Source organism: Diabrotica virgifera, chromosome 3 (assembly GCF_917563875.1).
Source record: "Diabrotica virgifera virgifera chromosome 3, PGI_DIABVI_V3a".
Classification (NCBI taxonomy): Eukaryota; Metazoa; Arthropoda; class Insecta; order Coleoptera; family Chrysomelidae; genus Diabrotica; species Diabrotica virgifera.
Genome location: NC_065445.1, coordinates 89,716,793 through 89,744,443, shown reverse-complemented (window position 1 = coordinate 89,744,443; position 27,651 = coordinate 89,716,793). Strand labels below are relative to the sequence as shown.

Below are 27,651 nucleotides of genomic sequence, written 5' to 3'. Positions count from 1 at the left end.
ATGACCAAACGAGCACTCGGCCGAGAACACTGGTCTCGCTACAATACTCGGTACGTGTAATCATGGTTTATTTACTAGACCGAGTCTTCGACCTCCCACCTTTCAATTGCATACTCGCCAATCCACTCGGTATGTGTAAACAACACTCGCTGTGTAACTGTGCATATTACCACTTCATCAGAGGAGACGACTTGTGATTTGTGATCAATGTGATTTGTGATTCTCAAAAATAGCTAACAAATGGAACTCAGATAGGACAATAAAGTTTAGTTCAATTCTATAGATAAGTCACACCCGTGCTTATGAAATTTAAATCTTTGGAGTATAAAAATAAACAAAAACGTGATGCAACATGTACCTGTCGATTGTAGAAGAAATAAATATTGTTGGTTTTAAAACTCAAGAAGTCAAATAAAATAAAAAATTTAAATTCGACATATAGACAAGAAATAAAAAATCAATGAATCGAAGAAATCGGGAACAGCGAGATTTGGTCTTCTTAAAATCCATTGTCTATAGTCCAAAGCCGCTTATCTCCTTCTAATAATATATCCGTCAATTCTTGTATAAAAAATGGTATAGTATAAGCCGTTGGATATACCTATTTTTAATGTTAGCTTTACGATCCATAAGTACACTACTCCTTGTTTTTGAGAATCGAAACTGAACTGACTCGGCTCCAAATTCAAAAATTGCCAAATACGTATAAACCATCTCTCGCTCTCACCACTGTCTCGGCCTAGTAACAGTTTGCTGTCTCTCCACTGTACTCGTTACGTGTAATCAAGCCATAAGGGAGGCCTATGAGCAGCGGTGGACACGATTGGCAGATCGATGATGATGATTTTACTCCTTATTTGTTTTAATATCTCTTTTGGTATAGATGATAAGTTTGGATAAGATGTTTTTATGAAAATTATTTTACTACAATCAGGAACACCTCGTATATGGTTGAGATTAATTTGCACCGCATGAGGCATAATAAATAAACCTTCATTTTCTGTGAAAGTTCCTTCATAATCTTTTATCTTTCATTTTTTTTTATTGGATGTGATTAGTCATGCTAGAAACGGCTAGAAACACAGTATTTTGTTGACAGTGACCAAATGGTAACTATAGCAACCACAATACTTTCACGTGTCCTTCTACAGTTGCTAAAAAGTAACCCACTTTCTAATTTCCAACAATGAAAATTAAAGTTTTGATAAAGTTTCAATATACTTTCAAAGAAAATATATACAGGTCGTCCCAACTACAAGTAAACCAATGGTATTTAGACATTGAGTGATTGTGGTAATTGTGACAGTTGTTTATATTTATGACAGATATTTGTATACACACTTTTTAAATGTCATGAGTTCTGACCACGGTATTTCTTTACTGATATGGGTAATTGTTGTTGCATAAAAAGGAGACAAAAAAAGTAAGTACCTCCCTATATTTGTTTTAGTAATTAGCGTATCAAGAAATATTAAAAAAAAATTCGTATCTTGATTTAATAAGTTTACTTCCTATTCAAGTATCTACTGGCTGTACAAATATTATCGAAATAAAGTAATTTTTTTAAAGCTTTAAACCAATAACATTTAATTTCATTACGACACACCATTCAAAATAAAGTAAATAAAAAGTACCTAATTATAAAATATAAAAATAAGTTGATAGATCCTATGAAATGTGTGAAATCATTGTTCAACAAGCTGTTCACCATTTAAAAAGCTTATAAGAAAAGTTAAAGGAGCAAAGGAGCAACTAAGTTACCAAATTCAGTGTGACCTACCTACTATGCCTAATCTCACACCTAACTTACCTACATCTTAGAAGCTTAAGGGTGTCTAGTCGGACAAACTTTGATATATGGGAACACTGGAACAGGGGAAGTTTTAATTGTGGAACTGGTTAAAAATTTGGAACGGTCATACCACGAAAACGTCACATGTATGTTGTCCGACAGAACTTCCAATTAATTTGTTACCCTTTCATTAAACTCTCATGCAAAAATCAGACTATTATTTATCACCTGTCATAATTCCTGCCATTTGACATATTCTACGTGTTCCACTCATTATAATTCCCATTTGGTGATAAATAGCAGCCTGATTCATGCATGAGAGTTTAATGAAAGGGTAACAAATCAATTGGAAGTTCTGTCGGACAAAATACATGTGCCGTTTTCGTGGTCTGACCGTTCCAAATTTTTAACCTGTTCCACAATTAAAATTGCCCCTGTTCCAGTGTTCTCATATATCAAAGTTTGTCCGACTAGACACCCTTAAGCTATTAACAAATTTTCAGCTTGCTATTAATAAACTTTTTTTCATACGCGGGATCCAGACCTATTGTATTACCATCAGTAATAAACATTCTATATTACCTCTTTCCTCTTTATTCTTTAAGTGCTGTCTTTTAGCAGAAATTATATATTATAGACTGTAGTTCTAGACCAGGACTAATCTGTAAAAAAACGTGTATTTTTGGATGTGAGAGGTGGCATTCGGATTTTTGCAGATAAAGTTAGGTGACACCTTCAGTAATAATAATTGACTTATGCTCCTTCTCAAATATGCCCAGAACATTAATAAAAAAATTAACATATTTAAAAATTTCGAAAAACATCGATTTTTTTCTGATTTCTTTGCTTATAACTTTAAAACGGTTCGTTTTGAAACAAAGTCGTAGAGAAATAAAATAAAGGTAATTGCATTTTGTATGATATACGACTGGTCAAAAATGTCTTAAGGTATTACCTTTTCTGCAATATAGCAATAAATACAAAATAAGGTGGCAAAATACGCCTGTTGTTATTCAATGTTTCTTAACCACTTTGGTGGCACTTAGAACCTTAGTAATTCGCTTAGAAAATTCTTATAACTTACTTAAATGGTCTACCAAATTTCATTAAAATCGACCTAATAAATTTTGCATAATAAATTTGCAATATAAATGTTTAAAAAAGTTCAAATTTTTTAAAATCTTTCTGAACAATAAGTAGACCATTTAGAAGTTGGCTAATTTTTTTACATATAAAAAGGTGCTCTACCTATCTAATACACTTTACAGAATTAAAATCGGATTATTTAAGGGGCCTCAGCAATGTTTTAAAATTATAAACAATTTTTTGGCTTATAAACAAATAGCTTTGTTTAATAATAAAAAAATTAATTTTTAGCAATGCAAATAATTAAAACCGGTATAATTTGACTTACACTTTCAAATGCTGTCAGGAGAATTGCTATTTCATTTTTTTTTTCAAAAGTTATTCTCGTTCAAAAATTGCAATTTTTCGATTTTTTGAATGTTCCACCGCGTTTATCTCGAAAACTATGCATCCTACGAAAAAACTTGTAGGAACATTTTTTGCTTAGAATTACCCAAGAAATACAAAAAAATGTTTTATTTTGCGAAAAATCGATGTTATGTAATTCCTCAAGTTCTTTGTTTATAACAATCTTATCGACATCCGGATCAACTGTTACCCAAAAAAATCGTGTTCTACGGGTCAACATACATAAAAAAAACTTGGGTAAGTCCATCTAAATAAAGGAACCCGTAGTACCCCCTCCTGGACACAGCAATAATTTGTTTATAAGCCAAAAAATTGTTTATAACTTTAAAACATTGCTGAGGCTGCTTAAATAATCCGATTTCAATTCTGTAAAGTGAATTAGATAGGTGGAGTGCTTCTTTATATGTAAAAAAATTGACAAATCTTTGTATGTTCTAGTTTCTGTTGTGCAAGATTTTAAAAATTTTTAATTTTAAAAAAAAAAGTTTAGATTGCAAAATTATTATGCAAAATCTAGTAAGTCAATTTTAATGAAATTTGGTGGACGATTTTAGCACATTACAAAAATTTTCTAAGCGAATTAGGAAGGTTCCAAATGTAACCTAAGTGACGGAAAAACATTAAATAAGGACAGGCTTGTTTTGCCCCCTTATTTTATATTTATTGCTATTTTGCAGCAAGGGTGTTAAATTAAGACATTTTTAACCAATCGTATCTGATAGAAAATTTATATCTTTGTTTTATTCTCATAAGACTTTGTTCCAAAATGAATCGTTTTATAGTTATAGGTCTGGATCCCGCGTATGAAAAAAAAGTTGATTAATAGCAAGCTGAAAATTTGTTAATAGCTTAAGGGTGTCTAGTCGAATAAACTTTGATATGTGTGAACACTGGAACAGGGGTAGTTTTAATTGTGGAACAGGTTAAAAATTTGGAACGGTCACAGCACGAAAACGGCACATTTATTTTGTCCGACAGAACAGACTTAAACTCTTCGAACAGAGATTAAACTCTCATGCAAAAATCAGACTGCTATTTATCACCAAATGGGCGTTTTAATGAGTGGAACATGTAGAATATGTCAAATGACAGGAATTATGACAGGTAATAAATAGCAGTCTGATTTTTTCATGAGAGTTTAATCTCTGTTCGGAGAGTTTAAGTCTGTTCTGTCGGACAAAATAAATGTGCCGTTTTCGTGCTGTGACCGTTCCAAATTTTTAACCTGTTCCACAATTAAAACTACCCCTGTTTCATTGTTCCCATATATCAAAGTTTATTCAACTAGACACCCTTAATCTATTAACAAATTTTCAGCTTGCTATTAATCAACTTTTTTTTCATACGCGGGATCCAGACCTATTATAAGCAAAGAAAGTAAAAAAAAGAAATTTTTTGAAATTTTTAAATATTTTATTTTTTTATTAATGTTCCGGGCATATTTGAGAAGGAGCATAAGTCAATTATTATTAACGAAGTTATCACCTAAGTTTAGTCGCAAAAATCCGAATGCCACCTCTCACATCCATCTAAAAACAGATCCTTCCTGGTCTATTCTGTAGTTTGAGAACGTTCTATTGAACTACATTTGAATCAATCTCTTAAACTTTTCAACCATGAAATTTTTCTTCATCAACGTTCCTTCTTCCATATATCTGTCCCCTTATTTTCTAAGCATCAGTTATTGTAAATTGTAACTTTCTCTACACTAACACTATTAATTTACCCATCTCCAGCAAAATATCCTAAAAATGAAAACTATGAGGAATGAAGGATAGAACTGTTGATGGAAGGAGAGTTAGAGGAAAACCGTGAAGATAGAAAGACTGTGTGGCAGGGGACTTGAGAGAAAAGGTTTAGGCGAAGAAGCAGTGCCGGATTTAGGGTATTTGCGGCCCTAGGCCAAATTACCCCGAGCGGCCCCCGATAACTTCACGATTATGTAATTAAAGCATAAAGACTTAATAATAATAATTAAAACGTTTATTTTAATTTTACTTTTTAAAATTCGTATTACAAAGTATAACATAAATGAATAGAAATGCCTCTAATGTTCTATTTGAATACGGACATAAATAAGTTGAAATGTATTTATTAATTAAATAATCTTGGTTTGCAAATTTGGCTAAAACCCCAAAACAGTTCTAACAATTTCTATATTTATAGAAATTTCGAAAAAGAAAATTTATAGAAAGAATTCTATATTTATAGAAGCCTTTGAGATGTTGGTGTTTCGAAGGATGCTGAAGATCTCTTGGACAGATCACGTGACCAACAACGAGGTGCTGAGAAGAATGGAGACTGAGAGAGAATTTGTAAATATTGTAAAAAAACAGAAAAACTAGTTATCTAGGAAATAATTTACATAGGAGAAAGAAACTTTTTAGGACGCATAATGGAAGGTAAAGTGAAAGGAAGAAAAGGTCAAAGAAGAAGAAAATGCTCTTGGCTGAAGAACGTGAGAGACTGGACAGGCATGGATACACATTCGATACTAAGAACCGCTCAAGATAGAGAACAATTTGCTGTAGTTATAGCCAACCTTCAGTAATGGAGAAGGCACCTTACGAAGAAGATAGAAAATATATAATTCAAAATGTTAGCAAACAGCAGCTATTTATAAAATTATTAATATTGCTAAAATGATTATATTATAAATAATTAGTATTGTAGTTAATTGTTAAAATTAAATACCATTTGTTTCATTCGGAGGGAAAAGTACAGATGACAACAAAAAACTAAAAAAAGCCGAGTTGAAAAGACATTATAAGTATGTAAAAGAACAAGCAAAATAATATGAACTGTACTAGTAATAGACTACGGTACTGAAAAATAAAAATATTAATGCCTGGTTGCACCAACAAATCTTAAGCTCCAGCTTAACCCATCTCAGCTTATAGATAGGGCCGATTTAAGTGTCACATACGTTGCACCATAATTTTCAATTCTTATCAATGCAATCCACATGACAATCCATTGTGGCAAGCTGAAAATTGATGTAAGACTTCGTTAATGCACGCCTTAAGCTTAAGATCTGTTGGTGCAACCAGGCATAAGAATACAAAAAATAAACTTCTAGATCGTTCAATTTATTATTCTTTTATAATAAATATCATATCTAAACTCTAAAAACTCACTTTTCTAGCTTTTTTGGCTGCAAAATCTTTAATCAAATTTTTAAAGTCTAAGGATTGAAAAAGCTCAGCATTTGAAACAAAACTGGCCGAACTAGACAATCTAGAATTTTCGTCAGAAGTCGAGTTACTCAAGTAGTTTTTGATTCTTTTCAACACGCTGAATGATCTTTCTACAGATGCATTAGATGTCATCATGCATAGTAGAATGCGCAAAGTTGTGTCCATATTCGGAAATAATGTTGTTAATTATTTTTCACGAATGATTTTCAGATACTTCAAAAGTGTATTTCTCGGAGGCTTGGTAATCTTGTTGTCATGAGGTTCTCTTTCTTCATCAAATATACCTTCAACAAAGCATTTGAACTGTACACACTCTTTTCCAAAGTCGCCATCTATGTCGATTCGATACTTTTTAGTCAAAATAGAAACGTTTACCCCGATTTCTTCATTGGAAATTGATGATAAGTTGTTTTAAATCCATATTCTTCATTAAGACTGAAATAAACTTCGGACCTTTCATTCAATTCTGAATAAAGCGTGTTACGCCACTAAGTTTTCTTGCCATTAAAGTGGGGTTCAGTGGATTTATCTTCTTTGTCTTAGCCAGGGAGAGCTTTTCTTTTCGGGCGTCTTTTTATTTCAAGAATATAGGTTTCATTTTTAGACAACTCTTTTCCTCTTTTTCATAGGAATCAAAGTTGTCTCTCAGACTCAATGCATACTCCTTTAGAGATTTGTATGTTGCAAGTCACATTCAAGTCTGTAGCAGTTAATGTTTTTCTACTCTTGTCAAAACGTTGTAAAATACCGTACCACGTGTTTAGTAGAATAGCCATTCTCTTATTTGAAAAAATGTTTACTGATTTCAATTCAATTAGTAAAATTTTTTTACCAAAAAAGTTTTTTTTTACAAAACGCTGCGGCCCCCTTTTGCCTGCGGCCTAGTGGTAAATCCGGCACTGCGAAGAAGACACGATGGACAAAACCAAGTGGCGAAGAAAATTAAGGGACAGTGATCTCTGAAAAGGGAAAAGCTGAGAAAGAAGAAGAAACAAAATATCCTTCTTGATTTTGTTCTGTATGTCTATGCTATCTTCAATTAGTCCAAGTAATGAAGCTTAAAATAGGACAAAGCCTCACAATTTTTACAGAATGGATCGATTTGCTTGAAAATTTGAGAATAAGTAGTGAATTGTCCAAGGATCAAAATCTATATGATGCCGAAAGGCGCTTTTACCATAGGGGTGGTTGCCACCCCATCTCTCGGGTGGAAATTTTTATTATATTTTGACTCCAAGAGTTGTACTGGTAAAAACATTCATTAAAAGCAAAAAACATTCTATACATTTTTTTGATAAAATTAATAGTTTTCGATTTATTCGCTATCGAAAGTGTTAGTTTTATATCGAAAAAATCAATGTTTTTAATCAGTTTTCGGCTAATAACTCAAAAAGTTTTCGTTTTATCAAAACAACTTTACTTAACAAAAATGTACCTTTTGAAAAAATAAACAACAGTTTTCTTTCATTTTCTTTAAGACCAATAGTAATCGATATATACTTTATATACAGGGTGAGTCTCCACTAACGGGACGGAATATTACAGCGAAACGGTAAAAGATTTGAAAAAAATTTAAATTGAATAGTTTGTAAGTTGATAAAAGCTACATTTTAAAATTATTTTGAAATATACAGGGTGTCCCAATAAGTGGCGGCGTATCAAAGTTATATTTTTTCTTATGGAACACCCTGTATTTTATTGCATTTTTAATTGTCCGCAAAAAATAAGGTATAGTTTCATAAGGCTTCCCTATACCTATGTACAGAGTGTTCTGAGTTATGTTGACTTTCCTTAAAATGTAAAGTTTTAAAAGAAGGCTTATTCTTAAGTTATTTAAGAAATTATAAAAACATTACTTTTACATCTAAATAGTTGGATATTAGTTGAATGTATTCCATGATTAATTATTACACATTTGTCTACAGGGTGTTCAAAATTTATAGTTTCATTAGTGGGGTATTCATTGTGTCATATGATGCGTATTTTAAATGGAACACCATGTATATTAATAAATAATTATACTTAACAAATTTACCTCTTTCGAATGGTATATGGATGTCCTATACCTAGGTCTCATAGTTTTTGCGTAATTTACAATTATTTAAATTCTTACTCTGTAAATCGATTTTAAAACAAAAGATGAAGTTAATTAATGTCATTGTATGACATTGTCATTTTATGACAATACTGTCTGGTAATTATCTTATAATTAATGCATTCCATGATTGATTATTACACATTTATTTACAGGGTGTTCAAAATTTACAGTTTCATTATTAGATTATTCAATGTAGCATAATATGATGGGTATTTTATTAGAACACCATGTATATTAATCAAAGATTGTACTAAACACAGGTTTCTGGGTTAGGAAGTGCAGCATTTACAATATTTTTAATATAACCTTGTTTAAAAAAATTCATCTTGGTCAATCCTGGTGACCTAGGTGGCCAAATATATGGACCGAATCAATATATCCATTTATTTCTAAATTTTATGTTGAGGTTGTTCTTAACATCACGTCAAAAATAAGCAGGAGCTCCGTTCACTTGGAGCCACATGTTTGTTCGCACGCTAAGTGGAAGGTTTTAAGAAGGATTCAAAAAACTTGTTTTAAGAAATTTAAAAAAGTTGCTCCATTCAGATTTTCGTCAAAAAAATATGGGTCGATAACGTACTGGCTCAGAATACTGCCCCAAACATTAACACTTCATCGGTGTTGGCGATCAACAGTAAAATGTTTGTTTACTGTATCATAATAAAATGAAAGCTATGTCTATTAACTAGACGATTATTATTAAAAGTAGGTAGATTCGTCTGTACACAATACATTCTTAAAAAAAATCAGGATCTTCTCTAAATTCTAAAGTCTATAAACGAAAAGTTAAACGTTCCTGTTCTGTCTAATGCTGGTGTAGTTGAGTTTTATACGGATGATAGTGGTTTTTCTTATGTATTCTACATGCACTTGTTAGACTGATCTCCAATTGACTCGACATTTTTCACGTAGGTACTAGTATTTGGGTTTTCTGTAACAGAAAGCAGGACATCAAGTTCGTTGACGTCATCAAAAATAAATGGTTTATTTTTATTTAACTTTTCCTACCTATGCAAAATTACCAGCAGCACGGAATCTATCGAGAAATTTCTCAAAAACGTCCTTTTTTGGGTGTCCTCTATCAGGATACTTTTAAGCGTAAACTTTATAGGCTAAGAGAAAATTTTAAAAATATTCCCCAATGCAAAATAGCATGTCTACTCTTTCATAGATAGTGTGATTATTCATTCTTAGGAACCATTAAATTTGAATGTAATTGGCTCTTCCAAAGCCATTTTTAAGTAAAAAAAAATTGAATATTATACACGGATGTTTATAGTTTTGATAATTACCAGACCGTACTGTCATAAACTGACAATGCCATACAATGACATTAATCTTTTGTTTTAAAATCGATTTACAGATTAAGAATTTAAATAATTGTAAATTACGCAAAAACTATGACACCTAGGTATAGGACATTCATATACCATTCGAAAGAGGTAAAATAAGCATCATATGACACATTGAATACTCCAATAATGAAACTGTAAATTTTGAACACCCTGTAGACAAATGTATAATAATTAATCATGGAATACATTCAACCAATATCCAACTATTTAGATGTAAAAGTAATGTTTTTATAATTTCTTAAATAACTTGAGAATAAGCCTTCTTTTAAAACTTTACATTTTAAGAAAAGTCAAGATAACTCAGAACACTCTGTACATAGGTATAGGGAAGCCTTATGAAACTATACCTTATTTTTTGCGAACAATTAAAAAATGCAATAAAATATAGGGTGTTCCATAAGAAAAAATATAACTTTGATACGCCGCCACTTATTGGGGCACCCTGTATATTTCAAAATAATTTTAAAATGTAGCTTTTATCAACTTGCAAACTATTCAATTTAAATTTTTTTCAAATCTCTTACCGTTTAGCTGTAATCTTCCGTCCCGTTAGTGGTGACTCACCCTGTATATCGATATATACTTTATTATATATGTTAGTTCTTTTTCGTCAAATTACGTTAAATATTGTAGTTTCAAAGTCAAAGGACGGGAAAACTATGCATTTTTCGAGGATAACTTGTTGAAACTAATTTAAAGTATGTATCTCCAGAAATAAAAAAATCTCTAGCTAAAAAAATTGAGTGACTTATAATGAAAAGAATGTCACTCCCTATTTTTTTCAGCAAAAAAGTGATCGTAAACAACCCCCTAATTCCCTAATTAAAATTTGTCATTGACCTGATTTGGTTTTCTTGATTTATGTAGGTATTGTTAATAGGTTCTAAAAGTTTGATCGACTTAGAATTATTAGTTTAAAAAAAATTGAGTTAAAAGCGAATAACGAGTTTTTGTAGTTTGGTAAAAAATGCCTTTTTGTTCAGAATAGAAAGATTATCATCAGAGATACGAAAAAATATTTAAATATGAAATTGTCCAAAAAAAGCTCCAGGGTATGACCTGATCAACGGGAAAGTACTTCAGCAATTGACATACAAAGGTCTGAAAATGATAACGCAAGTATTTAATGCAATATTTAGGCTAGGTTACTACCCAGAACAATGGAAACTTGCTCAAATTATTCTCATACCTAAGCCAGGGAAAAATAAAACTCAGGTGACTTCATACAGACCAATAAGCCTGCTACCTGTTCTATCAAAAATCTTGGAAAAACTTCTCCTTAAACAATTATCCCCAGTTATAGAAGGAAGCAAACTAATTCCCCAACACCAATTTGGGTTCAGAACACAACACGGAACGATAGAACAGGTACATAGACTGGTAAAACACATCAGAAGTGATCTAGAAAATAAAAGGTATTGCATCCTTTTTATCAAATCCTAAAAAGCTATATTTCCAACCGACATTTCCTAGTCAAGCAGGATAACGAATACACAAGCCTAAGACCAATAAAAGCCGGAGTACCACAAGGAAGTGTCTTGGGACCGATATTGTACTTGCTCTACAAACACTGCTGACCTACCCACAAGTAACAGAACAACGTGTGCAACTTTTGCTGATAACGCTGCTGTACTAGCCTCTCACCATGATCCAAATACAGCATCCAGAACCCTTCAGAAAGACCTTAATAATATACAAAGATGGCTTAAAAAATGGAAGATAAAGGCGAATGAGAGTAAATCCATCCATGTAACCTTCACCATGAAAAGACAAACATGTCCATCTGTAACACTAAATGAAACGCAACTCCCACAAACCGATACTGTCAAGTACCTAGGAATCCATCTTGATAGGAGATTAACTTGGCAAAATCATATTTTTACAAAAAGAAAACAACTAGGAATAAAATTCCGAGAAATGTACTGGATCATCGGTCGTAAATCTCAACTATCTCTTGAAAACAAACTGCTGATATATAAAACTATATTAAAACCAGTGTGGACCTATGGTATCCAACTTTGGGGGACAGCCAGTCAAACTAACCTAGAAATACTGCAGAGATTCCAGAACAAAGTCCTTAGAACAATGCTGAATGCCCCTTGGTACGTGCCAAACTATGTGATAGAGCAAGACCTCAGTGTTTCATCCATAAAAACAGTAATAACAGAATATTACAAAAAATATTCCAAGAGACTAGAATCTCATCCAAACGAGTTAGCCAGCAACCTCACTGATGACCACAATGATGTACGACGCCTGAAGAGATTCAAAGTAGTGGACCTAGCAAGAAGATTCGAATAATCTGTGATAACTAAACTTATTTTAATTTGTTTTAATTTAATTTATGTAAAGAGGGTGATCACTGGATCTCCCTCTACAGGTCAAATTTTCAATTTTTGTCAAATAATTTACCTATTGTTCTTAGTTGAGGACCTATTGTAAATATTACAACATTAAAAAAAATATGAAATTGTAGTTTATTTAATTCCCATCTGAGATATATCTCAGATATTTTTATCAGAAATGTATCGCAAAGGATTTTCATCACTGGATGGATTCCCACTATGTTAATATGATAAACCTATTAATTATTGTTTTTTAATTGTAGAAACAGATTGCAATAAATAAAGGATGTTTAAAAAAAATTTAATTCCCAAACACGTGGTTTGTAAAAATTTTTTTACGGCAAAAATTGAGTGAGCTGTTGACAATTAAAACTTGTAATATCATGCACAAACCAACTTTACCAACCCTTTCAATTTTAAAAGGATTTAATATTAGTAGACATATATCTTGTAAAAACCTAGAAAATTCTTTTTTAACGAACTTTTTAAATAAAAAAGTTACGGTTAAAAATCAGTATATATTTTTGAAAAAAAAAAGAGGAGAAATCCAATTGGAAGCACAATAATGTAAGTTAGCGGTGTTTTTAGTCATTGGCCTTATTTATTTTTCTTTATTTATGTATTATTAATAGCTTCTAGAAGTTTGACTGGCTTAGAATGATTAGTTTTTAAAAAACTGAAGTTTAAATCGAATAACGAATGTTTTCAATTTGGTAAAAAATGCAATTTTCTTCAGAATAGAAAGATTGGCATCAGAGATACGAAAAAATGTATAAATATGAAATTGTAGGTAATTTAATTCCCAAGAACTTGGTTTGATAAAATTTGTTCTACGGCAAAAATTGAGTAAATCGTAAATACCATCGAAAAACATTGAGTTTTTAGATATAAAACTAACACTTTCGATAGCGAATAAATCAAAAACTATTAATTTTATCAAAAAAATGTATAGAACATTTTTTGCTTAGAATGAATGTTTTTATTAACTTTTGCGGTCAAAATATAATAAAAAATTTCCACCCCCGAGATGGGGTGGCAACCACCCCCCATGGTAAAAGCGCCTGTCGCCATCATATAGATTTTGATCCATGGACTCCACTACTTATTCTCAAATTTTCTGGACTAAATATTATTCTGCAACATCCCCTTTCAAATTAATGTAATTTGTTTATATGCTATTGTTTAAGTCTCCAGCTTTTCATTAAATATAATAATTATTGCTAATAAGAATTGCTCTCATTCTCAGTACCAATGTGAGTTCTTTGTTACATATTGTGACATAATTATGTCACCCGTCTGTTTTCAGTTCCTGGCCTATTTATTATAATTTAACAGACCCTTTTTGTTTGCTGAATTTGATTTATGTGTATGTGAATGCATTTAAAAGGGGGACCTTTTTAACAGGTACACACCTCGATATTTCTTTTTCATTCTAGAAGTTTTATTGATTTATTTTGTAAATATTGTTTCTCGATTTTTCTGTACTATTCTTTTACTTGTATTATGTAAACATACAATTTCTTTCCGGAATGTTCGCGAAAGATTATGTTTCTATAAAAAGGAAACAAAATTGTATATTTAGTTAGTTGTGAATTTGAAATCATCGGTGTACTTTGATATGTAACGGGCGCGGTATAATTTTTGAATTTGTAATTAGATAAATTATTAGATTTAGTGTAATAAATAAATTAGATATCGTAGTTTATAAAATAAAGGATATAAATTCAGTGTTTTTCATTTGTTTAGAAGTAAGTTATTAAAAATAAATAAAGTCAACTTAAACTAAACATTAGTGCCTAAAAGATCATAAAAAAGTCAGTTTTGCAACAATATAAGAAGTGTTTTTGTTTTAATTTTACGAATTACGTATTTCTATTAGACTAAACGAATTATGTTACATTCTTTCAACAGAAAAGTCTATTACCTATACGTGACGTTACGGTACCTAACCATTTCATATTTCACAAATGAACTAGATGAACTTGTTCCAATCCTTAAACTTCACGAGGTTCACTAACTACAGGCCCTTCAGTTTCTCACTTTTTATTATATTTCCAGCTTCCTGAATTTTTTAAATAACTCGAACGTATTACTCGATTTACTAATTAACTCGAATATTATCGAAAGTATTACAAGACAAACATGGAGATGGACGGGACATGTTGCTAGAATTAAAGACGGCATATTATACAAAAAATTGCTTGAGTGGAGACCACGGAGAGACAAGCGAATCGGGAAAAACATCAACGCGATGGACTGACGACCTCAAAAGAAATGTGACCAAATGGATAGCAGAGGCGCAGAATATCTGAAGGAGACCAATAATCAGGGCTGATTGATAATGATGATGTGTATCATATCATTTACTTAGTGAATATTGGTAATTCTAATGCTGGGGCCACAGTAACGTCTAATGATATTAATTAACGCATTATTTGCCATCTCTGTAATGCAAATAATGCGTTAATTAACGGCATTAGACGTTACTGTGGCCCCAGCATTATCCTGACTTAGAGAGGTGAAAGTAAATTAATTGAAAATAGCGGAAAAATTGGTCTCCCTTTAATAAAAAAATTGACCTGCCTCTGGGTTTTTCAAAAATGTTGTCGTAGTTCCTGATAATGCCTCTGTTTCGTTTTCATCCACCTCTGTATAAAAATTATTTAAAAAAATAATATTTCATAGAATATTATTTATTTCGATGTTATCGTATATTTAAAATGAAATATAAAGTAAAATGAAAATAAACGGTTTCGTGTCGATTCAAATCGGGTCTCTTGCCATATCCTGACACGTGTTACTACGTTTACCCGTTGTCAAAGTGGCTTTGCAAGAAGACCGATCTGAATCAAAACGCACCGACTGCTCGGTATGAATAATCAAATATTTATACCGAAATATGGTTAGAACGACCTCTAACGGGGAAAGATGAAATGAGTGTCGACAACGATCCAAGTAAACTGTTTACCCTGGTACGAAAATACCAAACGGGCGACGCTTAGGAAAATATTACCACAACGCATCTCAGTTTACCCATCTTTCGTTATCATTATGTCCCTACTCTAATACAGAGTATGGTGTAAAACAAAATGAAAATAAACTGAGATGCGTTGTTGTAATATTTTCCTAAGCGTTGCCCGTTTGGTATTTTCGAACCTGGGTAAACAGTTTACCTAGTAGTAGGAAAGATAGAAGCGAATTTTGTGCATGATAAGTAATATGGAAAAACTATACGGGGATATGTTGAATTAGTTATGTGCATGACTTTCCCCAACGGCCGGAAACCAGAGTGGGGGACGAGGGTAGTTATAATGGGTCAAAGTCGCGGTTTTTATTATGTTTTTTTGTGACGCTCATGATCGAGATAGTGCACCAAAATTTGGTAATCAGTAGGTCATGACGTAACTAAGTAAAATCTCTAGGGGCGGAAAGCTGCGTGGCCGACAAAGGGCCGATAAGGGTGTATATAAAAATATAAGGGGTTTTTTGCGACGTTCGTGATTGAGATAGTGCACCAAAATTTGGGAATAAGTAGACCATGACATAACTAAGTAAAATCCTAAGAGCCGGAAACCAGAGTGGGACGAGGGCTATTTATAAGGGGTCAAAGTCGCGGTTTTTATTATTTTTTTGTGACGCTCATGATCGAGATAGTGCACCAAAATTTGTGATTTAAGTAGGTCATGACGGAACTAAGTAAAATCTCCAGAGACGGAAGGCTGCGTAGCCGACAAAGGGGTGGGGCAGGGGTGAAGATAAGAATTATAAGGGATTTTTTTCAAAATTAGGGAGTAAGTAGATCATGACATAACCAAGCAAAATCTCCAGGGGCGGAAACCAGAGTTGGGGATGAGGGTAGTTTTAAGGGGTCAAAGTCGCAGTTTGTATTTTTTTTGTGACTCAGCACAACATTTGTCTCCCACGCAGCGTTCTGCGCCTGCAGATTTTACTTAGTAATGTCATGATCTGCTTATTCCCAAATTTTGGTGCACTATCTCGATCACGAACGGCAAAAAACCCCTTATACTTTTATACTCACCCCTGCCTACCACCTCTTTGTACCCCAAGCAGCGTTCCGCCCCTGAAGATTTTACTTAGTTACGTCATGACCTACTTACTCCCAAATTTTGGTGCACTATCTCCATCATGAGCGTCACAAAAAAAATAATAAAAACCGCGACTTTTATCTCTTATAACTACCCTCGTCCCCCACTCTGGTTTCCGCCTCTGGGGATTTTACTTATTTATGCCATGGTCTACTTATTCCCAAATTTTGGTGCACTATCTCAATCACGAAAGTCGCAAAAAACCCCTTATATATTTTATATTCACCCCTGCCCCACCCCTTTGTCGGCCACGTAGCGTTCCACCCCTGGAGATTTTACTTAGTTACGTCATGACCTACTTATTCCCAAATTTTGTTGCACTATCTCGATCATGAGCGTCACAAAAAAAAATAATAAAAACCGCGATTTTGAGCCCTTATAACTACCCTCGCCCCCCACTCTGGTTTCCGGATCTGGGGATTTTACTCAGTTATGTCATGGTCTACTTATTTCCAAATTCTGGTGTACTATCTCAATCATAAACGTCGCAAAAAACCCCTTATATTTTTTATATTTACCCCTACCCCCACCCCTTTGTCGGTCACGCAGCGTTTCGCCCCTAGAGATTTGACTTAGTTACATCATGACCTACTTATTCCCAAATTTTGGTGCACTATCTCGATCATGAGCGTCACAAAAAAAATAATAAAAACCGCGACTTTGACCCCTTATAACTACCCTCGTCCTCCACTCTGGTTCCGGCCGTTGGGGAAACTCATGTACACAACTAAGTCAACGTAATCCCGTATAGTTTTTCCATATTAGTTATCACGTACAAAATCCGCTCCCAGCTCTTAGACTATAGTTACGAAACGTACTTATAAAGTGGCTTACATACTAATTTAATAAATTACTCCTCTTGATCAAGTTATTATTTTATATACTAATAAACTATTTTCTTTTTTAGAAAACTTACTCTTCTTTTGGTAGGATTAGACAACGCAGGTAAAACTAAAGCTGCCAATGGTCTTGTTGGAGATAGACTAAACTCACCAGTACCTACTGTGGGATTTTCGGTAGTCAATCTAAAATATTCTGATTACTCCGTAAAAATATTCGATTTAGGAGGTGGGCCTAATATTAGAGGAATCTGGCACCAATATTTTGTAGATGTAAGTAATTTTAGAAAGTAGATACAAAAAAATAAGCCAAAAAATAGTAATTTATTTTTATTTAATTGTTGATATTTTTATGAGTTAAGTAGGTACCTATAGTTCTTCCACTCTAACTTTTCCCATGCGTCACGATTCATTTTCAAACAAGTTCAATAAAAAAATAAAGTGAAACTTTATTAAGTTATTATATTATGTAAGTTAAGAGTTAGATGGAATTTTTTTCCCGCTAGATGGCTACAATCCAAAGATGTCTACTAAAAGACCACAACCCAAATCTAATATTTATACCCTTCAAAGACGACTGCCATAATCATGTCACAAGGAAAGTTCTTGATAATTTCCCAAAATCGCAACATAGACCAGTAATAACAACTACGGGCATTACTAATCCCATTATATACTCAATTCCTTTGCCTAGATGGAACTTTCGTAAGTCAAACTGGAACAAGTTTCAAAATTTGAGAAAGATATCAGACATATTGCGTCTAAAGTCTAAGGTAGAAAACTACGAAAGATTTGCCAAACTTATAATTAGCTGTGCTAAAAACACATTCCACACAGCCTAACCAAATCCTAAATTCAATGTTAGATCGAAGAATGTAAAGATCTGTATGATCAATACGAGCAAACCAGAGCCCCAGACGTAGGTGAACAACTTCTAGAGTCTCTGAATTCTGCAAGAACCACCAGGTGGAGGGACACTCTCGAAAACTTCAACTTCACGCATAGAAGTAGCACTGTCTGGAACCTACTCAGAAAACTGGACACAGGCCCTAACATCCTGACAACTAACTCTTCATCATCAAATCCAAAAGATATAGCGAAGCGCATTGTCCCCTCTCTTCAAACCAGTAAAATAAAATGTTTATAAAAGAGAAGTACGATATCAGCTCAAAAGATCAATCATGAGGAAAATAGAGACCGAGGAACTTTTCAATGTTTATTTTTTTTATAATCATATATCTTCTACCATACAATGGTGTAGGGTTACAACTTTAATCTACCAACTTAACATATCTAGTTTTACATAGGTACTTACAAATATACAAATTACACCTTTACATCTAATTCTACATTTCTAATTAACTTCATTAATTCTATAAAATATCAGTTATCTATATACAAATTTTTTCCACTCTTTTCTGTCTTGTGCTATCGCTTTGGCATCTATCCAGTTTGATCTTTTCTTTTGCAGAATGGCTCCTATTGCTTTATCCCATGTTTGTCTGGGTCTTCCTCTCTTCCTGTTTTTTGATATTTTGGCTTCCCATACTCTTCGAACTGGTCTAGTTTTTTGTAGATGTCCCCACTAACATAATTGTCTTTGCTCTATATACTCCAATATAGATGATATTTTTAACTCACTTCTTATGTCTTCATTTCGAAGTCGGTCTAATTTTGTGACGCCTTTTACTCTTCTCAGGAACTTCATCTCCATGGCTTGGATCTTGCTTTTTTGTCGGTTTGTTAAGACCCAAGATTCGCTGCCGAAGGTTAGTACTGGTCTATAAATTGATTTGAACACTTTTATTTTTGTTTCTCTTGAGATTTCTTTTCTACAGATAAATTTTTTATTCATTGCATGGTACAGCTGTATTGTTTTATCTATTCTATTGTTAACTTAAGCATCTTGAGTGCCTGGCTGGTCAATTATTACACCTAGATAAGAGAAAGTTTTCACTTGTTCAATTTGTGTTCTTTCAATTTCTATTATTAGCTCCTGTCTCTCTTCACCGATCTGTAGTACTTTGGTCTTGTTTTTGTTTATTACCATTCCATTTTCGAGGAATACTCTATTCCATATTTCAATGTTGTGTTGTAAATCTTTTTCACTTCTTGCAATTAACACCAAGTCGTCTGTAAACACTCCTTCTGATATTTCTACTCTACGTAGATATCTGTGTCCAACATTAAATTTTTTGCTTTCTATTGTGCATTTTTTAATTATTTGGTCCATAAACAATATAAACAGCGTTGGGCTAAGTGCTCCGCCTTGTCTTAGTCCTCCTGTTACTGTAAAAGTGTTTGATCTATTGTTGTTACTAATCACCGAGTTCATATTCTGGCTATATATTTTCTAGATGACTCTTATCATTTTAGGTCCTACACCTTTCTCTCTTAGCATTTTCCACACTCTCTGTCTGGGTACTTTGTCGAAGGTCTTTTCTAGGTCTAAGAAGGCTAAGTATATGTTCTTTTTCTCTTGAAGCGCTTTTTCGTTTAATTGTTTTAGCGTGAATATATTATCATGTATGCACCTTCCGCTTCTGAAACCGCTTTCTGACTCGTCTAGTGTATCTTCCGCGATTATTCCTATTCGTTTATCTATAATTGTCTCTGATATTTTCATTGATACACATAGTAGAGTCAATCCTCTGTAGTTATTACATTCTCTTTTGTCACCTTTCTTATGTATGGGAACTATCAATGCGGCTTTCCAGTCTTCTGGTAATATTTCATCTTTCCAAACTTTATTCATTATTTCTAGTAGTGTTTCAGTACCTTGTTGTCCCATGTTTTTTATTATTTCCACTGTTACTTTGTCAATTCTCGGAGCTTTTCCATATTTTAGTTGTTTTATGGCTTCTTGTAGTTCTTCTAATGTTATTGGTTCTTCTACATTTTCTTCAGGTGTTTCTTCTGGTTCAGTACTGGTTTCTGTAGGTTTGTCCTGGTTCAATAGCTCTTCAAAATGTTCTTTCCATCTATTCATTATTTGATTTGGTTCTGCTAATAAATTTCCATTTTTACTCTTAATATTGTGTAATTTTTGTTTGTTCTCTGTTCTTAATGTTTTTAGTGTTCTATAGAAAAGCTTTTGATTACTTTTACTGTCTTGTTCCATTTTATCACCAAATTTTGTCCATGTTTTTTGTAGATGAAGTTTTTTATTATTCTTAGCTGAAGTTACTAGTAGCTTTACTTTTCTTCTTTCATTTTCGTAAATGTTGTAGTATTCGTTTGTTTTGTTTCTTCTTTCATTTTTGTAAATGTTGTAGTATTCGTTTGTTTTGTTTTGTAGATATTGTTTTAATGCTTTTTTCTTAATAGCTTTTAAATGTGTTTTTATTGGTTCTGTCCACCAGGCTGTCTGTTTTGTTTTACTTATTCCGCATACTTCTTAAGCTGTATCTAGTAATAAGTGCTTAAACCAATTCCACGCTTGGCTTATATTCTCTTCGCCCGTTTCTATTGTATTATTGAGTTTTTCGTTTACTTTCTTCTCATATTCTATTGCTGTTTCTTTATTTCTGAGTTTATAAGTATTAATTGTCTCCATCTTTATTAAGTTTTCATTATCTGATCGATTATTTTGTATGTCTATTGTTTTCTCTCTTATCTTTGCAACAACCATGTAGTGATCACTACATATTTCTGGGCCTCTATGTACTTTAGTATTCATAACTTTTTTTCTGTCGTTGATTTCAACTAGTACATAGTCAATTATGGATTTTTCGTTACGGCTCTTTACTTCTCTTGTGTACATATGGATATCTTTGTGCTTAAAGAATGTGTTAGTTATGATCAAGTTGTGGATAGTGCAAAATTCAAGCATTCTTCTCCCATTATTATTTCTAGTCTGCTCCCCATACTGCCCTATGCATCTTGTGTATAACTCATCTCTTGTACCAACTCTACTATTGAAATCGCCTATTATATATATCTCTCCTTTAGCGCTTTCTGTTATCAGCGTCAACTCATGCCAAAATTCATCTTTTTTGTATGCTGTGTCGTCTTCGTTTGGGCCATAAACTACTATTACGGTTTTTATGCGATTGTTTTCTCTATTATTAATTTCTATACTCAATATTCTTTCGGACCATGCTTTCCAATCACCTATTTGTTTCTCCATACTTTTATGTATTATACATCCTACTCATGCAGCTGCTCTTTGATCTTCTCGTACTCCACTATATATTATTATTTGTTCATTCTCTAATTTTATTTCACATTTACCTTTTTTCTTAGCCTCAGTTATTGCTAGTATGTCTAATTCCGTTGTTTCAAATTCTTCTTTTAGTTCTATTTCCTTCCCATGTATCAATTCTTTCCCCTTGTCAATGTACTAGACTTAATTAAGTGTCGCAAAGCTGCAAGAGTTGCAAAAATATTTCTCGAGTTCATGAAACTCACTTGTTCAAAAACTTAGTGGCTCCTAGATTTCTTCAACCAGATAATGATGACGTAAAAGCTCCCTAAATTATTCAAACAAAGCAAAGTCATCGCAATCTGCAAACCAGTCGCCCTTTTAAGTGTCTGCTATAAGATTTTTAAGAAGATAATCTATGCGAGGCTTTTACAATCTGTTAACGGAAAGATCTTCGTAGAACAAGCTGGATTTATGCCAGGAAGAAACTACATTTATTCTTGTTCTCATGATCATTTTTCAGTGCGTCATTAATTATGACGTCATATACTATATTGGGTGTGTCGAGACTTATTTCATGTAATTATTGACGAATCTGACAGATGCCACAATCGTACTTAGCCATATGTGAAAATCTTGTGGAATTAAACTAATTAGTAATTTAGTAGATTTGATTTTTACACAATATGTTAACATGTAGGTATTTTTTATAAAGGGGAATAAAATTAAAAAGTAAACAATATTGCTAATTAAATTTATAAATATGGAAACATTAAAAAATGACACAAAACTGTCCATAAACTGTGTTTTTATCTTCTTCTCTAGGTGCTGTCTCCGCTTCAAAAGTTAGCAATCATCAGAGAGATCTTTATTTCTGAAACAGTTCCTAAGGTTCTTCAGCCATGAGTTACGTCTCCTTACTATGGATCTTTTTCTTGCATAATGACCTGGAGTATTAAATATACATCTCTCATCACATGTCCCATATATCTCAGTTTTCTTCTTATTTGTTAGTTCTCGTTCCTTATGCGTAAGTGTCATTACCTCCACGTTGGCTATTCTATCTATTCATGAGATATTTAACACTCTTCGGTACAAATCGAATGTCTCTAGTCTCCTCACGCCAATGACTAACTTTTAACGAACTAAATTCTAAACCAAAACACAAAATAATGCACAAAGACGTTGTGAAACACAAGTGAAGTCGAATTCGAAATTTCAAAATGACAGGTACACAAAATACTGACCTGAATAATAACCGCCACTTGACTCTTTGACACTTCTAAAAAATGGCCAAAATGGACGAAGTTTTTGTCAAATGTTCGTAATACGTGTATTTGATTGGCTAGAAAAAACGCGCATTCTAAATATCAACGAATCAAAGGTAGGTTAGGAATAGACATCTTATGTATATAACCATTGTAATGCTGCATTATTTTTGTGTTTAATCACGGAGCTACCGCTTTTTCCGTCTCATCTAACTTAATGCATTAGAGAGAAATCGAAAAACTGTGACGCACTGAAAAATGATCATGAGAACAAGAGTATCAAGTTTCTTTCATTGAAAATGGCTTATTTACCAATAAAATAGTAAAATCCATGATAAGGTTGAACAGGAGATTACTCAGGAAATCCACTGTTTTATCCCATTGCCGGCTTCAATTGGGTCAGTTAATTCTTTTTCTATTCGTAAAAAATTTAATTTGTAGGTAGATAAAATAAATCATAAATTCAACATAAAGTAAAACATCTTGTGGCATGATCCTTAATAAAAATGAATATTTCACTAATCAAGTCATTTCCTTTTTTAAATTTTAGGCACATGGTCTAATTTTTGTGATAGACTCCAGTGACGTTTCCCGTTTTGGTGAGGTAAAAATGGTTTTGGAAGACATACTATATAGCGACAAAATAGCAGGAAAACCACTGTTAATTTTAGCTAACAAACAGGATAGCGTAAACGCAGTGGACGAAATAGAGATAATAGAATTTCTGGATCTCGAATTTTTAGTCAACAATCGAAAGTGTCCAACATTAGTACAGAGCTGTGCAGCATCGGAAAGCAACGCAAACAAATTAGACATAGGAGTACAAAAAGGATATAACTGGTTGATGAATTATATAGATAAGCACTATGATAGTTTAAACCAAAGAGTGGAACAAGATGTGGAAGAACAAGAAATCAAAGACAAGCAAGAGCTCCTGGAGAAGATTAAAAGGATAAGAAACCTTCACGCTTTGGAACAAAGTAAACAAAATGAAGATACTATAGAAACTTACTCAGATTATGTTAAAAAAATCAACGGAGAAATAAAATCAATACAAGACGATATAGCCCCTAGTACATCTGTGATAACATTAGAGGATACAAATACTGGTCCTGATTCCGACGAATCATCTATTTCTTTTCCACCTATATATATTAACGCAGAAACAGAAAGAAACGAAAGACCAAAATCAGCTGTGGAACTGGTCAAACATCAGCTACAGTTAAAAGATAGCTTCAAAAAACCAAATGTTAGACCTAGATCAAATAAAACAGCACCTATACATCTGTATGGAACAAGAACTCCTCATTCTGCCCGTGAAAGGCGGAGAGAAACTTTGTTTGATAGGAGAAACCTTAAATCGGCTGACAATGTACTTTCTACGATTAGTGGAATGTTTTCAAGTGACGTGAACGTAGTTAATTCTCGTGGTGATCATAATTCCATTGGTCTTAATCATTTTGGACCTAAAGTACATTCTCTTGATAACTCAGGAGTACCTTTTGTTCATAGACCTAATAGAGAAGGTGACGGTTTGAGTATAGTGGACATTTTATAGTGTTTTAGAAGGAGAGTGTATAGACCAGGGCATTTAGAACTAAAATCATCGGAATAAATCGATGTTTAAATACAGTAGGTAGGTACCAATCGACTTGCAACTTTTTGCATTGTGTTCGAGATGAAGTCAGGAAAAAGTCTATAATATAAAAATGGGTGGACATGCATAATTGCATTTACAGTGCATCAAATGCATCAAAAATTGCAAAAATACACTGCGGTGCAAAAAAAGCGATCCACTAAAAATTTGGTCATTTTTGATGTTTCGACCTGTTGTCCGATTTAAGTGATTTTTTGAACATGTTATAGTTTTATTCATTGACAATATAGCTGTAATAATATTGTTGCTAGACAGTCAAACTGTCATTATATACCGGGTGTACGAATCAAAGTGTGTTACAAATACCGAAATTAAAACTCAACTATAGCCTCAGGTTTTCTTAACATTTTGTCTTTCGATTCATTCGCTTATGTTTTTTTTTGAGTGAATTTGATGGCCTTGGCCGAGCCAATTAGCCAGACATTTTGTTATTTTAAAAACAAACAAATTTGATTTTTCAATCAGAGGAATTTTTTCTGTATTTCTAACTCTAAATACATAACAAACTAACATTATTATCTACAATTATTATCTAAATAATACTCTGTTTTGGTTGTTCATTTTTTTCTTGTAAATTTTTATTTTTTTTTTGTATTTTTTTTTTATTATTTTTTTTATTGGTATTTTTTATAAATTGTTTTTTTTACTATGCTAAGACGTAAACCCGATTCATCCTCGCGGAGGTTTACATCTTCTTAGTTTTTTTTTTCTTTTTTTTTGTTGCTTTTTTTATTTTTTCTGTTTTTTTTTCTTTTCTTTTCTCTTTTTTTGTTCTTTTCTTTTTTCAATTATAATATACAATAATTACTTAAATCTACAGGGTTTAAAACAAAATAACAACAAAACAAACATGTTTGTTTTGTTTTAACAAACATGCCTGCTTTGTTTTAACAAAATTTCTTAAATACAGGGTAAATTTTATTGCTACAATCTATATTTACAGTTTTTGATATGTTCGTAAATTGTTTTTAATATATTAATATCTTCAGAAAATATCAAATTGTTCAGGTAGACGGGAAGTGAAATTTTTAATATATTAAGATTATCATAAAATTTGTTTATATTTACTGACTGATGTGAACATTCGAGGAGAATATGTAGTAGATCACCTTCTTTTCCACACTCACAGTTAGGTGACTCTGTGAGACCCAAACTGTACATATGAAGGGGGGTAAGAGCATGATTACATCTCAATCTATTTATAACTCTTATGAAATGGCGATTTGATACAGAATGAAACCATCTTTTAATGGGAATTTCAGGCTGCATTTGTTTGTAATTACTACCAGTTCTCGTGTTTCGATAATACCTTTGCCAATTTTCTTTTTGGTGTCGTCTACTAATAATATCAATATCCGAAATGGGACGTAAGTTCATGGGAAGTTCTTCGCCTATTTCTAGACCGGATTTGGCTAGCCTGTCTACTATTTCGTTACCCCTAATGCCTGCGTGTCCCTTTATCCATTAATTAATAATGTTTTTTCCTAAATTTGCAATTTTATTATAAAGAGTCATAATTTCCAGTTCTATATGATTGCGTTGTTGGTACTTATGTACGTTAGTTAGTCTATCAACGACACTCTTACTGTCTGTAAATATTATGCAGCTATAGGGTTCGTTACTAAATATGTGTCTTAAAGCAAAAAGTATCGCTATCATTTCAGCGGTGTATATCGATGATTCACAAGGCAATTTGCATAATTTTTTAAATCCACTTTGAATATTGATTATTGCACATCCTACTTTGTTTTGTACTTTGGATCCATCTGCATAGTAAAACTGATAATGTGGCCATTTATGAAGTATAAATGATTGAAAAACGGCTGGATTTAAATTAATATCCATAAAAAAGTATTAATTTGTTTTGAGAAAATTTCTTCTAATACATGGGAATACATAGGTGAAACTTGATTTTCATAAGTATAGATATAGTATATATATATATATATATATATATATATATATATATATATATATATATATATATATATATATATATATATTCGCTTATGTTGGATAATAAAAAAGTTAGGTACTTTAACAACTTGCCATGTTCTTCATCAGTACCTACAGGGTATTTCTAAATAAGTGCGACAAACTTTAAAGGGTAATTTTACTTGAGAAAATAATGACAATTTTCTTTATAATCATATGTCTGCAAACGCTTCGTTTCCGAGATACGGGATGTTCAATATCTTTTTACAAACTGACGATTTATTTATTGCTTCAAAAACCAGTTGAGATATGCAAATAAAATTTGATGGGCTTTAAGACGTAGTTATTGCACATTTTTTGACATACAATTAAGAATTTAATATTCACTATTGGCTCGCAAACGTGTATTATGACCGATAATATTACCCGTATGCACGCCAATGGTGAATACAAAAATTCTTAATTGTATGTCAAAAAATGTGCAATAACTACGAATTAAAACCCACCAAATTTGATTTGCATATCTCAACTAGCAATAAATAAATCGTCAGTTTGTAAAAAAAATTGAACCTCGGAAACGAAGAGTTTGCGGACATAAATATGTCCTCCCTTTTTTTTATCCAACATAAGCGAATGAATCGAAAGACTAAATGTTATGAAAACCTGAGGCTAGAGTTGGGTTTTAATTTCAGTATTTTATAAATGCTAGAATAGTCCACAGGGTGATGCGAACTTTGAGAAAAAAAACACAGTTTGATTCATACACCCTGTATACAATGACAGTTTAACTGTCTAGCAACAATATTATTACAGAGATATTGTCAATGAATAAGGCTATAACGTGGTAAAAAATCACTTAAATCGGACAACAGGTTTAGAAAATTCACAACATCAAAGATGACCAAATTTTTAGTGGATCGATTTTTTTGCACCGCAGTGTATATCAAAATCAGGATATTAAGGGCCAATTTTTGTTACTCGGGCGTTTTTGGGGTCCCTGAACATTAATACGCCATCAGAACTGACACCTAGAGCACCTGGTACCTACAGTTAGTGCTAAGGAACGCCATCTGGAGTTTCGAGGATTATCGACACTAAATTCATACAAACAGATTATTCGAGGTTTTTTGGGGTTGCTGAACATGAATACACCACCAGAACGGACCTCGAAGCACTTGGAGCCCAGGGTAACTGCTAAGGCACATCATCGTTTGGAGTTCCGAGGGTTTTCGGCACTAAATCTGGGGTGTTATCGGGAAAGAGTGTTGTTAATATTGGGGTTCCCCAGGGCTCTGTTCTGGGACCCATTCTCTTTCTAATTTATATTAATGACCTTACGAGCATTAACACAAATGCAAAGTACACACTCTTCGCCGATGACACCACAGTGTCTTTTACAACTGATACACTTGGGGAGTCGC

General features: G+C 32.8%; 1 protein-coding gene across 1 annotated transcript; it reads left to right on the top strand.

Annotated features, from left to right (window-relative positions):
• On the top strand, positions 1 to 25,247 carry LOC114328156 (ADP-ribosylation factor-like protein 13B). The gene is made up of 3 exons (XM_050647504.1): positions 1 to 50; positions 17,295 to 17,499; positions 23,189 to 25,247. The coding sequence occupies exons 1-3, from the start codon at positions 1 to 3 to the stop codon at positions 24,194 to 24,196; spliced, it is 1,263 nt and encodes a 420-aa protein (XP_050503461.1). The 3' UTR covers positions 24,197 to 25,247.
• The last annotated feature ends 2,404 nt before the right edge of the window (positions 25,248 to 27,651 follow it).